Source organism: Orycteropus afer, unplaced genomic scaffold (genome assembly GCF_000298275.1).
Source record: "Orycteropus afer afer isolate SDZICR_OR568_19922 unplaced genomic scaffold, OryAfe1.0 scaffold00796, whole genome shotgun sequence".
NCBI lineage: Eukaryota > Metazoa > Chordata > Mammalia > Tubulidentata > Orycteropodidae > Orycteropus > Orycteropus afer.
Window position 1 is genome coordinate 362,414 of NW_006922383.1, and position 14,006 is coordinate 376,419.

Genomic DNA, 14,006 nt, shown 5'->3' on the forward strand with positions numbered 1-14,006 from the left:
CTGATAAGGTAGTAGCTAGTTTTACATCTTTCATTCTTAAACAGAGGAAGATAGGGATGGCTACCTAAATGTTATAGGAAAAGTATCCCTTTAATGCTTTCAAGTATTGACAACACTTATCCCCTAACTCTTCCAGGTCTTACCTGAAGGTGCTTCTATGTGAAAGTAAGCTTATTCAGCACCTTAAAATGAGTTACAGAAGACTCACACTCTCTCTCAATCTCTCTCCCTCTCTCTCTCTCTCTCTCTCTCTCTCTCTGTACTCCAAGTCTGTATGGCTTTACATCCTGGATTTACAATTCCAGTTGAAAATACTGGTCACAAAGGATCCGTTCCCACTTCAGTACCTTAGTAACCAATTTTTGGCTTGGATTTTACACTGAAAACAAAAAGGCATTCCGGAAAAATACTAGCTCAGGCTATAACTAGGAGGAAAAATGAAGATCATCCATAAATAAAAATGTTATAATATGACTCTCATCCTTCCATTGATGGAGCAATTCCACAAGCTACAGAAAAAATATTTTTCACTTTAGAATAGATTGGAAGAGAACCTTCACCAAGAGCCAGTTGTTCAAATTTTCAATTTGAATTTTAAGCAGGACTATACATGCCCAAGAACATCATGCTATTTTTAGCTAATAAGTAAGACTGTTCTGTCCATAACAGTTTGGAACAATCAGAAGTGAAACCATTAAACAGCATCTCACTGTGGTAACTTATCATTTAGCACTTCCATTTCTATTTTAGTATTTTACAAAGCTTCATCATGAAAGTACTTGTTAAGCACCTATGCCCAGCACAATACAAAGTTCAAATAGAAAGACATGGTTCCTATAATCCATTATGAGTTTAACTCACCTTAAGAAAACCATATATATGGAAGAAATTCAAGGCTAGAGCATTCCCAACAATTGGCCATTCAACCCTTAAGTATCAGAGAGAAATACATTAGGAAGCAACTCTCCTAAACCAACCACTCTTCTGATGCTTATATTAAAAGGAGAGGGGTAATGAAAATTATTTAAAATTGATTGTGTTGACAGTTACCCAATTTTGTGAATACATTAAAAACCATTTGCAATCTACTTCCGTAGTGATACTACCTGGGAAACCCAAGGAGGGGTCCCTATGAGTCGGATCCAACTCAATGGCAGTGAGTTTGGCTTTCAGTTTTGGTTTAAATCTGTTTGATACAAAGGAGAAAAAAAATGTATTTACTCTGATAGTTCTAATTAGTCAAAGGTGTTTTTGAAGCTCTCATGCTAAAGAATATCTAGCTAAAGGCTGCACTGGCTTGGCACCTCAGTGGCCACTAGGGTGATTACTCTAATCTTACCCTCCATGTACATCATTCCTTCTCTCTCTTCCACTAGTCCTCCTTCTATTGTTTCCCAAGCATCTTTCCTGTTACTCTTCCACTGTAAATATGTCTTAGGTCTTTCAGGTATTCACAAGCATGGCTTTGTCCCAACTGGTAGACCTGAGAATTAAAACTGACCCTTGGCAACTTTCCCTCCATGACCTTAAGCAAGTCATGTCCTTGCTCTAATGTTACTGTTCCAATCTTCACAATGAGGGATTGGACTACATGATCCTTTGCACCTCTCACATTCTGTGGCTATAGGTTAAAAAAAATGCAAATAATAAACATTTACTTGGCCAATAATTTGCAAAGTCTCTGTCATTTTAGCCAACAGACATATATTTGGATTATTCAATTTGTAAATACTCACCATGATGCAATTGTCCAAAGAACAGTACTTAATATATTTATTAAATGATCCTTATTTTTAAAAACTAGCATTTTACCAAAGAAAATTCAAAGCCCAATTTGGAAGCCTTGGTAGTCCCTCTGGACCAGTCTCCGGGGGTCCATTTGCCAAAAGAAAAAAAAAAAAGGCTTTTCATTGTTGGGGCCTTGTTGGAGACTTGTTGGAGTTACCAAACCAAAGACGAGAGATTGGGATGGTAGAGCCTTAACAATGGTTCAATTAAATCTTAAAAGAAGGAAAGGCCTTATTTAGCAAAAGGTAGAAAGACTCCAACATGTATTATACATTCTCACTCTCAGATATATACTCAAGAGAGCAATAAACACTGTAGGAATTCCCTTACCCTGGACAACTTGCAGCTTTTTATGCAATCCAGTTACATGTCCCCAACAAAATTCAAAGAAACATGTACTTTTACTAGTTTCCAGCATACTACCACCAAACCCAAAGGTCAAATCCACTACCATCAAGTCCATTCCCTATGGGACAGAGTAAAACTGCTCTATAGTTTGCAAGACTGTAAATCTTTACCAAAGCAGACTACCACATCTTTCTCCGCGGAGTGGCTGGTAGATTCGAAGTGCCAAGCTTTTGTTTCACAAAAGAATGCTTTAATCAGTGTGCCATCAGGGCCCCTATATTACCACCAAAAAAAAAAAAAAAAAAACCTCACTGTCGAGGAGTTGATTTCAACTCATAGCAACCCCTCCTTGGGTTTCCAAGGCAGTATCTCTACTGAAGTAGATTGCCCCATCTTCCTTCCCAGGAGTGGCTGGTGGGTTTGAACCGCCAGCCTTCTGGTTAGCAGTCAAATAAATGCCTTAGGCACTAGACCACCAGAGATCCTATACTCCCACCAGACACTCTAAATCCACAGTGTTGTTTCCATATGCTCAACATCAGAGAGTAAAACCGAAAGAAACACATGGATTTTTCCTACATACACACACAAATATGCAAGAGAAACTATTTTCTTTGCTGAACTCTGTTTTCTAAGTTGTGGGGATGCACTGGATAAACACTGATTGCTAATAAGTATAAAACGTCTACTTCGAAATGGAGACACAAACAGCACACACCTAAATCATAAAAATAAATCTAAGGCAAGTTCCTTGTCATTCAACTGAACCCCAAATATGAAGAGAAATGACTCGAAGTGTCCATTTGCATTCCACTTTCCCACTATCTCGGATCTACCCTTGTGCTCCTCGTTAAAAAAGCCTCCAGCTAAAAGGTAGGCAGGCCCCTCTTGTTTCCCTTAAGGTTGTATTAGTTTGAGGCGCTAAAGGAGAGTGTGAGGGAAGTGAAGCAGAAAGCACAAAGGTAGACTCTTTCGTTCCCTTTCAATTTTGCAACAGGGTTTTCCTGCTTCTCCCCTTCTTATCTTGGAAACAGAGCACCAGCCAAAGAGAGGCGCCTCCACAGGGCCTAGGTGTCTAAGGAGTCCAGAAGTTGCAGCCCAAAAGGACAAAGGCTGGAACAGGATAAAACCCTTGCAAACAAAAGGTGGGGGGGGTGTCATAGAGCCCCATCTCGGGTGTTCCCAGAGGTAGCCAGGTCTGGTAGAGAAATGCGTCTGGGGGGAGGGGAAGATTTAGAAAATTCCTCCAGGAATAGAGATTAGGAGCTGCAAGGGGCGCAGCAGTCGGCAGAAAGGAGGCTGAAGTCAAGACTGAAGCCCTGGGGCGAGAAAGGGGCGCATTCCGTGTGTGGGTAGAGGTGATGGCAGAGAGGCAAAGGCCAGGCAGGGCCCAGTCGAGGGAGAGCCGGGCACTTAGCTCCGCGCGGCGCTCCTGGGGCCTGGGAGGGGGCCTCAGGAGGGTCTCAAAAGAAGGCTGTGCGCCGTGTTTTGGGCGCGGGGCGGGGGCCGCTAGGAAGGCATTCAGGGTAAAGGGCAGAATTGAGAGCGCAGTGTTGGAAAAGAGAAAGGCCAAGAACAGTACCGTAGAGAGGCTAGGGGGAACTGTGATGGGGCCTGACCCCTGTCCGCTCCACCTCACCTGGCGCCGGATCCGAGTCAAGGTCTAGTCCTGAGAAAGCGCAAACTCCTGACAACCCCTCGGTGTGGCGCGGGAGTCCACGGACACAAAGCGGGGCGCGCGGGAGGAGGGAAAAAAAGAGGAGAAGGGGGAGGGGGAGGGAGGAGGAGACGCCCGAGGCGCTTAAGGGGAGAAGGAGGGGCACCCGCCACCCTTGGATTGGGGCAGGGGGCGGGGCGTGCGGCGGGAGGCAGCGCTAGTCCAGCCAATGGCCACCTCGCAGGCCAGCTGGCTGGCTAGGGTGTGCCTTTCCGCAGTTTACCTCGGCACCTGGCCCTTGGCTGGCTTCAGCCAATCAAATGCCTTCATTTACATACTCGCCAATTCGCTCCCAAACCTGGGAACAGGGTCACTGAGAATACAAATAACGCCCCCGCAGAGAGAGGGTGTCAACTCCAGATCCCCTACCCCAAAATCCTATGCATCACCTTTCCAAATCTTATGCATATTTCACATTCACCCTGATAAGGGCAAGGGAGTGACGGTTTGGCCCCAGATTTCTTCAATGGTACTTCTCCCCCCTCACACCGCCAAGTCCTTCCAAGTAATAGCTACCCTCCCCCTGTTCCAGGGCATTCAAATCCAGGTTTTCGACTCTGAGCCCTGCATCTTCCCTCCCCTTTTTCCAGTCTCCCCAATCTCTGTGCTTAACTTCCAGAGGCTGCTGCCCACTGCTGGCCTTCTGCTGCACTGCAGCCTTAATCAGTAGGCTCTGCACACAACACAGCCTGACTGATGCTCTCAAGCTGACCAATTCAACTTCTGTCCAGGATGAAAACAAGACAGGAACAGGTTACTGCACTAGGGTAAAGGTACCTGGTCAAGTGGCTTTGTTGCCTATGATGGCAAAAAGCCGACACATAGTAGAAGTCTAAACTCCCTAAAGCATCTGTCCCCATCCTCCCTTCTCCTACCTTCAGGTCGGTACTGGGCCACAATGGTGACTGACTGGCCAGCTCGTTTCAGAGCAGCTGCAGCCTGTTCATGAGTTGCATTCCTCAGGTTCACTCCATTCACCTGTACAAAGAAAGGAGCCATGAGCCACCCACAAAACAAGAAAGGAGTCCTCTGTCCTAGCAGTGAGGAGAGAAAGATAGGTAGACCATACCTTATCCTATTTGGATGCCTTTCCCAATGTTCCATCCTTGCCCTTAAGAACAGAAGCCTAAAGGATACAACCCTTGTGTGTGTGTGTGTGTGTGTGTGTGTGTGATTTGGGTGAAAGTTTACAGAGAAAATTCATTTTCCATACAACAGTTCATATACATTTTGTTTCATGACATTGATTGCAAACCCCATAATGCAACAGCTCTCTTACAACCTTTTTAATGTAATATGGGTAGTCCCTAACTTAAGTTCCAAGGACTCTGTTGTAAGTTGATTACGGCGTAAGTCCAATACCTCTTTTTTTTTTTTTTTTCATTATTATTGCTTTTTATTATCAGTATCTTTATAAATCTGATCTTTAGTCTTTGGGGATTGGAAAAATTACATATAAACTTACATATTTTAATACATACATACATATATTTCACCAACTTTCTTTCCATTATCATAGGCTTTAATGATCATCATCTTTATATCCATGTCTAGAGCCTTCTTCGCCTTCTTTTTTTTTCACTAATTTTTTTTTTATTGTGATCCTTGCCTTCTTTTTTGGATTAGAATTAATAGTGGCATGAGTTGTTTTGGTAGACATATTACTGAGAGTATAAGCAGTGCATATGTTACAGAGTAAGAAACTTGAACAATTAGTCTTCAAATGAACAAATGATGTTTCTGATGGTACAAAACGCTGAATAATATCACACTGTTCTAAGGAGCTCTGGTGGTATAGTGGATAAGATAGAAGGTCAGCAGTTCAAACTCACCAGCCACCCCATGGAAGGAAGATGGGACAATCTACTTCCATAAAGATTTACTGCCTTGGAAACCCAATGGGGGTTGCTATGAGTCAGAATTGACTCAATGGCAGTGAGTTTGGTTTTACAATGAAGTCAACATCAATGTCGTAACAATGAAGTCAGTGTTGGAATGGCTGTTAGACATGCGCGCAGTTCAATTATCATATGTCGTTAAAGCTGAACATTGCCCAACATTCTATCCATTACAACTCCTGACGCTGCCCCTGACTTCATTATAGATCAGGCCATAGCCTGCTATACAGCAATGTTTTGAACAGTAAATCACAATACTGAACATCTGCAAGTGAGTATCTGAGAATGATAACATCAGGAAATTATGCACTGCAACACAGTATGTAGCATGTATTACTAACAATAAGATGTACAAAAAAGAGAGAGAGAGAGATGATTTTGAATTCAGTTTGTTGTAACTCGAATAAGTCGTAAGTTAGGGACTACCTGTAATCATCTTTGTGTGGATCAAGTGCCAATCAGGGTTAAGAACCAAGAGACATTTATTTTCTCAAGGATGAGTCTAGTCTTGATCCCTGTCTGTTACTAAATATGTCTATGAAGAGAATGTAAATTGTCTCTAGCTCTTAACCCTTAGGCCATTTCAAGAAGCATTCTTTAGAGAAAACAAGGTCTCTTCTCCTCCCTTTTAGATTAGCACTGTTTCTATCCTCCCACCTCTCCTTTGTATCCTCACCGATAAGATCCGGTCTCCTCTGCGAAGCTCTCCGCTCAGGTCAGCTGGGCCTCCTGCCAGGATGAAGGAGACAAAAATGCCTTCTCCATCCTCTCCTCCTACGATGTTGAAGCCCAAGCCTGTGGAGCCCTTGTGCAGGATGATCTTGCGAGGCTCTCTGGAAGGAAAGCAGTGGAAAGATCAGGACAAGGTAGATGTAAACTGTTGTTACTGTAGGGACAAGCTCGTAACAAGGACCATACTTGCCATAAGGAGTAAGGACGTGAGTCCTTATGTATGATACCCTGTTCCTCCTGTCCTCTCCTGAAACCTGCTTGGCTGCTGTCTTCTGCCAGGTGCCAAGTTTCAGTTCTTTTCCCTCTCTCCTTCCTCAGGGCTTGGAATCAACTTCCCAGTCCCCTAATCTCTCAGGGCAACAAACCCCTGCCATGGGTTCTAGAGACCAAATCTCAGAGCCCACTTGCTGGTCCTCTTCCTCCCCACTTCTCCTGTGCTACCAATCGGTGTGATAGGACCTGGGTCACAATAAGGGGAACGAGTTAGGGGTAATGGAACCACCCTGAAGTTGATTGCACCCACTATCCTCCACAATCTCAAAATTCCACCCCCTATATATGACTCCTCCTACCTTCCAAAAACGTATTTACTCATTAGCTACTATCATGTATCCTTGCTACTTAATGTGGGAGATTGAGAGAAAGAAATACCAGGTCCCCAAAAGGAATTTAGGAGCCAAACTGAAGAGAGGGGACAAGCACATGCAAAATATGACTAAAACATAACATGTCTAAAGAAACCCTATGTAAATGGTCACTGTGGTATCAGGTAAGAACAGACACACACAGCAACAAGTGTATATTCAGACAACCCAACTTCCAGCCGGCTCTTCTGGCCCACCACTTTCACCTGTAAGCATCTTTCATCAAAGAAGCCCCAAGTCCAAGACTCCTCCTCTCTCACTGCAGTCTTGTTGGGAGGCTCCACTGGGATGCTCTGTCCCTGAGTTCCAGATGCTCTTCCTCACAGCCCTCCACTCCTCCTACCTTGCATCCCCTCCAGGCCGCAAAGAGCGGAGCGGCCAGGCCCATCTCTGAGAAGCCCTCCTCCAGGCCGAGGCTCCTGAGCCTGAGAGCTTGTGTGTTCTCTCCATGGCTCCTCCGGCTCTTGCCTGTCTGCCAACCCTTCCGGGCTCCACGGCAGTCTGCCCAGCAGTCTACCAAGCCCCACCCTGCAAACCTGTCCCCCGAAACCTAGGCCAGCCTGACCAGTTCAACAGCTGCCTGCAGAGTGTGGGGCGGGGCAGTTGCCTGAGAGGTTACTAGGCTCACCAGCCCCAGAGGGTCTCTGCAGCCCCACCTGCTGAACTGCTTTATTCTCTAATTTGAAATGAGAGGAGTAGGGAGGATTGCTACTATCTGAGGGCAAGAAACCCTGCAGCCCCAGGAAAACTCCTTGGCCCTGTAAACACTGGACTCCACCCTTTCCCTCCACGTTTGGATATGGGCCACACACTCCTCCTGATGGCAGAACTTGTCCCTGCAGCTACCTCTGTTCCTCTATAGGGCCAAAGGGCTAAGAGAGGACCTCAGACCCAAAGCCAGAAGTGATGAGGGCTTTGTCCTCTTTGCCATACTACAAAGGCACCTGTGGTGGACCAGAAACTTATTCCTCTCCTTCCCCATCCCTGGGCAGAATGAATTGGGAGTGGAATCTCACCTGGTGAAGTCCTCCTCACCCAATAAGTGCCTGGGGATAGGAGAGTAGCGGGCTGGGGGAACCTGAGGAGGAGCAGGATAGCTGACCTTGCTCTCCACAGCCCCAAGATAACCCAGGCTGGAATTATGGCTTATGTGGTTGTCAGCCAAGGCAGTAAAAGCTAGAATCAAGAAAAGGAGAGAAAGTTCAAAGACCGATCCAGATGGTCTACCCCATTGCCCTCTAAGAACTTTCCCCCACACCCCACCTCAATTCCAAAAGATGTCAATTCCTCAGGCCTCTCCTCCCTACTCCATCCACCCCACATAGTTCCTCCTCCACAGTCCCTTTCTGAATCCTGGACTCACTTCTGTGAGTCTTAGAAAGAGCTGAAGAAGGTAGTCTGCAAAAAAAGGTATGACTACAAGTGTGACTAATAATCCCTCACATCTCTATAGCCTAATACAGTTATTGAAGGGCTTTCCTGTCCATAATCTCATTTGATCCTTGTAGCAGTCCTACAAGGAAGGCAGGACATATATCATTAGCTCCTTTTTGTCAAGGAGTAAACTGAAGCCAGGTGAAAGGGACTTGTTCAAGGTCACAAGACTATATGGGACAGAGCTGGGATTTGTACCCAGTTTTTTTTTTTTTTTTTTTCCTGAGCACTAGTCCTCGATTCTCTCTTAATAAGGGGTATGAACTTCTTCGCCTCCAAAAACCAGGGGGTAGGGCTTCAGGCCAGGGACAGAGCTGGATGGTACATACTGCTGGCGTAGTCTGGGGGTGCGTACATGTCGTTGAGGTGGAGGCTGCCTGGCTTGGCCACCTTCAGATAGACCATATCAGATGTGTTCTTCAGTGAGGCCACAGCTTCCTCATGTCTCACATCCTGCAGATTGGTGTTGTTCACCTAGCAGATGGAAAGCCTTAGCGCTAGGCTGGGGAGAAAGGAGGGCCTCTCCAGGGAACCCTGAGAGATGCCCTTTCAGTGAAATGCAACAGTGCTACAACACAGAAGTCCAAGTATAGTGCTGTAAGGAACAGAGAGGCAGGAGGTAGAGGGACCCCAACCCCCACCATGCAAAGAACTAGGGCCTTGGTCTAGGTAAACATGACTCAGATGATGCTCTCGAAATTCCTCAAAATGCCTGGTCCCTGAGTGAAGTTTAGGTAGAGTAAGAGGGTGCTAGAGCTCCACCTCCTCACCCTATCATTTGGACATCCTGATGAAGGCTGTCTTACCGCCAGCAGCCGGTCTCCAATCTGCAGGCGACCGTCCTTCTGGGCAGCACCCCCCTCAATGATCTTGGTGATGTAGATGCTGTTGTCTCCCGGAATGTGCTGGTTGCCAATGCCCCCAGCAATGCTGAAACCCAAGCCTGAGTGGGGGCCAGCAAGGAGTAGGAAGAGGCCACAAGGAGAGATCAGAGTACTCATTCAATATCCAATCCAACCTCCCACCCCAAGCCAGCCCATTGGCCTCATAGGCTCACCCTCAAGGGTCCCAAACATTAGGCCAGTTAGAGTGAGAGACCTGAGGCCAAGAAAGAAGGCTGTGAGTTGGAACAGGGGGAATCAGCAAGGAGTAAGGCCATTCCCTTCCACTTCCTACAAGGCCAGCCAGAACCCAGAGCCAGGAGCTCTGGTCAGAGCACAAGAACCCAAACGCCGCACCTTTGGGCCCTTTGAGCAGGTTGACCTCCATGATGGTCTCGGGTGGAGGCTGTCGCCTCCGCACCACCAATCGCACCACAGGGCCTGCCTCCTTTAGCGCCTCCACAGCTCTGCTGTGCACCACCTCTGACACGTCCACCTCATTCACTCGTAGCACACAGTCATTCACCCTGCAGGGGAAGAGGCACAACACTGCGCCACCACCACTCTACCCCCTCTCCCGCCTTCTCCCCTCCTTTTCACCTCTCTCTTCTTTCCCTCTCCTCCCTCCTTCCAACCCTCCTCTATCATGTACCACCCATTGCCCCTCCCCCTCCCAGATCTGACAGAAAGGTCATCTGCCAAGTGGGCCCTCCTCCCCTCATCTTCATCCTGTCCCTGCTTCCCCCTTCCTACTTCCAGGACACCTTACCCCAGCCTCCCGTCCATAGCAGCTGCTCCACCAGGAATAATCTTAGTAATGAAGATGCCAGGGTCATCAGGGACATGGGGGTTGTCAATGCCACCTGCGATGCTGAAGCCCAGGCCAGAGTTGCCCTGTAGAAGTGGGTAGAGTAGCAGAGTCTGTTCATTCAGAAGACAAAAAGGAGGATTCCTGGCACCCATCTCCCCTTACCTCCTAGAGGAACTTCTCCAGGCCTCAGAAGGGCCATGGTAGACAGGCCCACATTTATCATAAGCCTGGTGGCTTCCCAACCGGTGCTGTGCATTTTGGTAAACCCCATTTGGCAAACCCTATTCCCTCCCCTTGTTCCCCAGGCCTCAGTGAGCAAGGTCAATTAATATTTGTTAGTAAACTGATTGATTGGTGCAGTGATGCAGCCTTTGAGGGCTGCTGCTTCTCCATCCTCACAACGCAGGTCCTGCCATGAATCTTGAAATCAAGATACAGGGCTCTGTCTCCCTTCTCCTGGCTTACACTCTTCTTTCCCCTCTTGTCCCCTCCCCAGTGGCAGACTTACCCGCTCAAGTACTATCTCCTCATACTTGAACATGCCATCACTGCCATTTACCTAGGGGAAGACACAAGCAGTTTCCTGAATGCCTCCTGACCTCCCAGGCATCTGCCCCCTGGTCAACCTACTTTCTCCCCACCCCACTCCCCACAGAGCAGAAAAGCTGAAATCCACCCCAAGACACCTCTTGGCTACAGACAGGATCAGGCTGACTCTGAGGAAGGCACCCCTGTCCTCTCTCTTCCAGACATGTCAGGGCAAACCCAGCAGTTTGTGTAGCCCAAATCAATTGTCTGGGACTGAGCTGGCCAGTGTGCACTCACCAAGGCTCAGCTCCAGGGCCTCAAGGTTCACTAGGAGGGGTGTAGGGATAGCCTGAGAGGGATGGCAGAGATGGAGCATGGTGGGAAAACCATGCCATACCCAATATCCTTAGAGGGCACCCAGTGACCTGGACAGGGACTTTCCCTCCCCTTCCGAATCACAGATCTCCCTGACTTGGGGATTATAGACTGCTACCATGTCAGAGCTGGAAGAGAAGCAGACAGCATCTATTGTTACAGAAGGAGCTCTGGTAGCATAGTGCCTAAGGCATTTGACTGCTAACTAGAAGGCTGGCGGTTCAAACCCACCAGCCACTCTTCGGAAGGAAGATGGGGCAATCTACTTCTATAAAGATTTACTGTCTCGGAAATACAATGGGGGTTGCTATGAGTTGGAATCAATTCAATGGCAGTGAGTTTGGTTTTGGTCTGAGTGTTACAGCTGATGATTCTAAGGCCCAGAGAGGATATAGATATGTCTAAGAGCACACTGGGAATTAGTGGTAGAGCAAGGGCTAGAACCTAGATATATAGTTGCTCTTTGGATTAAAGCAAGCTGCCAAGGCTACTGGTGTTTTGGTCTCACACCCTTTCCCCCAGCAGATCTCATGGGAAAGTAGAAATTTGTCTCCTTCAAAGCATCTCATGACCTCTTATTCTAAACCTCTTTCTATATGCCCAGGAAACCAATTCCTCAAATGGGCAGGAGTCAAAGTGCCGATCTGTTTTCTACCAAGAGGCTTTTGATCCTGAACTCATGTTTCCCAGCAGAACGGCCAGGACAGGATATTGTCAGGAGTCAGAGGCAAAGCCAGGGGAGGGACAGGAGCAGAGTGGACAAGATTTTCCATGAGGGAGAAGCTAATAACCCATAGACTGATTGAAGTAGAGCTTATGGCCTTCAACATGCAGTAACCACGGGAGGAGAGGCAAGGAAAGGAGTTGGAAATAGTGAGTTGGTCTGATCAACCTACAGAGGTTGGCCTCTCAGACAGGACACACATGTAGCATTTGTCAAGTAAAAATGTGATTCTGGACAGAGAAGTAGCACCTGCTCCCTGGCTCCGGCTTTCATCCCCAAGAATGGAGGTGTCGTGACTAGCAGCCCTCTTATCTGTCTTCCCAGCCACACCAGCATTCCCTCCTCCCATCTTCCTCTGACTGCACTGCCCTTTTCCTACCCCCTGTCCTCCTTCACAGAAAGAAGAGCTAGAAACAGTGGGCAGGGGCTCTTCTGTGTGCCCCCCTCCATCTTCTCTGTCCCATCTCCACCCCCATGCAATTTTGGCTTTAAGAATCAGAGACCAAGAGAGAGGGAAAGGGTTAGCTAGTTATGCCTTCATTGTTATTGGTCCTGGCCCCAGGACTTTATGCCCTGTAGCCCTGGGAATTGGTAGAACTCCAGGTGCAGCCCCACTCTGGTCTCTGATCCCAGGAGCAAGAACTGATGACCCCTCAGAGACTCACAACCAAAACAGCTGCCTGAAGTATAATGCAGACTGACACACAGGCCAAAGGACACCAGTGTGACTCTTGTATGTACCAACATCTGACAGGTCATGCTTCAAGTTCAGCTCATGTGAGACCCAGAGGCTCCTGCCTCCTACCAGCCCATTCTCCAGTCCTTCCCACCACACTCAGGGACCCTGTTCCCAGGACCAGGAGCCATCCAAGGATCAGCCCTGGCAAAGAAACTGTGGCCAACTGACAATCCCTGGGACTGGCACCCATTTCCCAACTGGGCAAAGCAAGCATGAGAGGGTGTTTGCAAGGGGAGGACTCCAGGGCAGAGGGGAAAAGGAGGGAGGGAGAGTTGCTGGAGAAGGCAAGGGGCTAACACAAGAGACATGGGAAGCAGAAAGTGTGGGCAGACACAAGGCCAGAACTGAGGATGCCTTTCTCCAGGAAATCCAACCCCCCACACACACACACTTTGCTTTCGAGTGAGAGTACATCCTATCCCCAGAGGAAGATGGAGGGTGGCCAGAATGGCCACTGGCTTGGAGCAGTCAGCTCCTGCCCTCAACAGCAAAGCCTCTTTCTTCTCTCTCCCCACCCTGGGGGCTACAGAACCAGATAACCAGACAGGTCCTCTGCCATGCATGCCAGGGACCTGGCTCTGCCAGCCCAGCCTCCATTTTGCTGCTTCTCCCACAGATGCTCCTTCCATTTTCTAAGCTGGCAGTTTAGGCTGGGAGTGGAAACCGGAGTTGTGCCCAGCACCCAGAGGGCTCCTAAGCTGTGCCAAGTCAGGACTGGGGGGGACCAAGCTCTCTCATGTTTAGGGGTATCCAAGGGGGATATGTCCCACTGGGTCCAGTCCCTGAACCAGGGCAGCTGCCCCTTGCCTGGTTCGAGGCACCATGCCTGCTCTGGAGCAAGGAAGCTTGCTTCAGTTCCTCCCACTACCCCCATTCCCTACCCCCCACCCCCACTCAACACATACACACACACTTCAGAGCTGCTTGGACAAAAGAGTCCGTCCTTCTCAGCAGCCCCTCAGCCTTGCTTGGGATGTGCTTCTTGTCTCCTTCTCCCTTGCCTGTCAAGTGCCTCTCATCAGGGACACCACACACACACACACACACACAGAGGCACACACATGCACACATTTGCAGCCACATGCTCACACATATACATGTAATAACACACACAAGCAAACATAGCTATCCCCATGCCTTATCTACAGAGACACCTCCACATCCAGAGAGACATCCCACACATCCATGTGCACATTCACACACAAAGGGACTGGGAGGGAGAGAGACTCATGATATCAAGGGATGAAGCTCAGTAAGCCAGGCACATGGGCTCCCCTACAGAGCTTCATGGGAGCCCCATTGCCTTCCTCTACACATCCCAATATACATACATACATACATACATACATACATACACACATATGTCCCCCCCATGCAGTGCATCATG

The 14,006-nt window shown here is 48.0% G+C and overlaps 1 protein-coding gene across 1 annotated transcript in view; it reads right to left on the reverse strand.

Annotated features, from left to right (window-relative positions):
* The window catches only part of DLG3 (discs large MAGUK scaffold protein 3), a 94,121-nt gene that overhangs the window by 79,325 nt on the left and 790 nt on the right, over nucleotides 1–14,006 (reverse strand). The window contains 9 exon segments of the mRNA XM_042783270.1: nucleotides 4,729–4,831; nucleotides 6,428–6,584; nucleotides 8,144–8,303; nucleotides 8,891–9,035; nucleotides 9,368–9,504; nucleotides 9,800–9,969; nucleotides 10,212–10,336; nucleotides 10,762–10,825; nucleotides 11,090–11,186. Of these exon segments, the coding sequence (XP_042639204.1) occupies nucleotides 4,729–4,831; nucleotides 6,428–6,584; nucleotides 8,144–8,303; nucleotides 8,891–9,035; nucleotides 9,368–9,504; nucleotides 9,800–9,969; nucleotides 10,212–10,336; nucleotides 10,762–10,825; nucleotides 11,090–11,186 (1,158 nt within the window).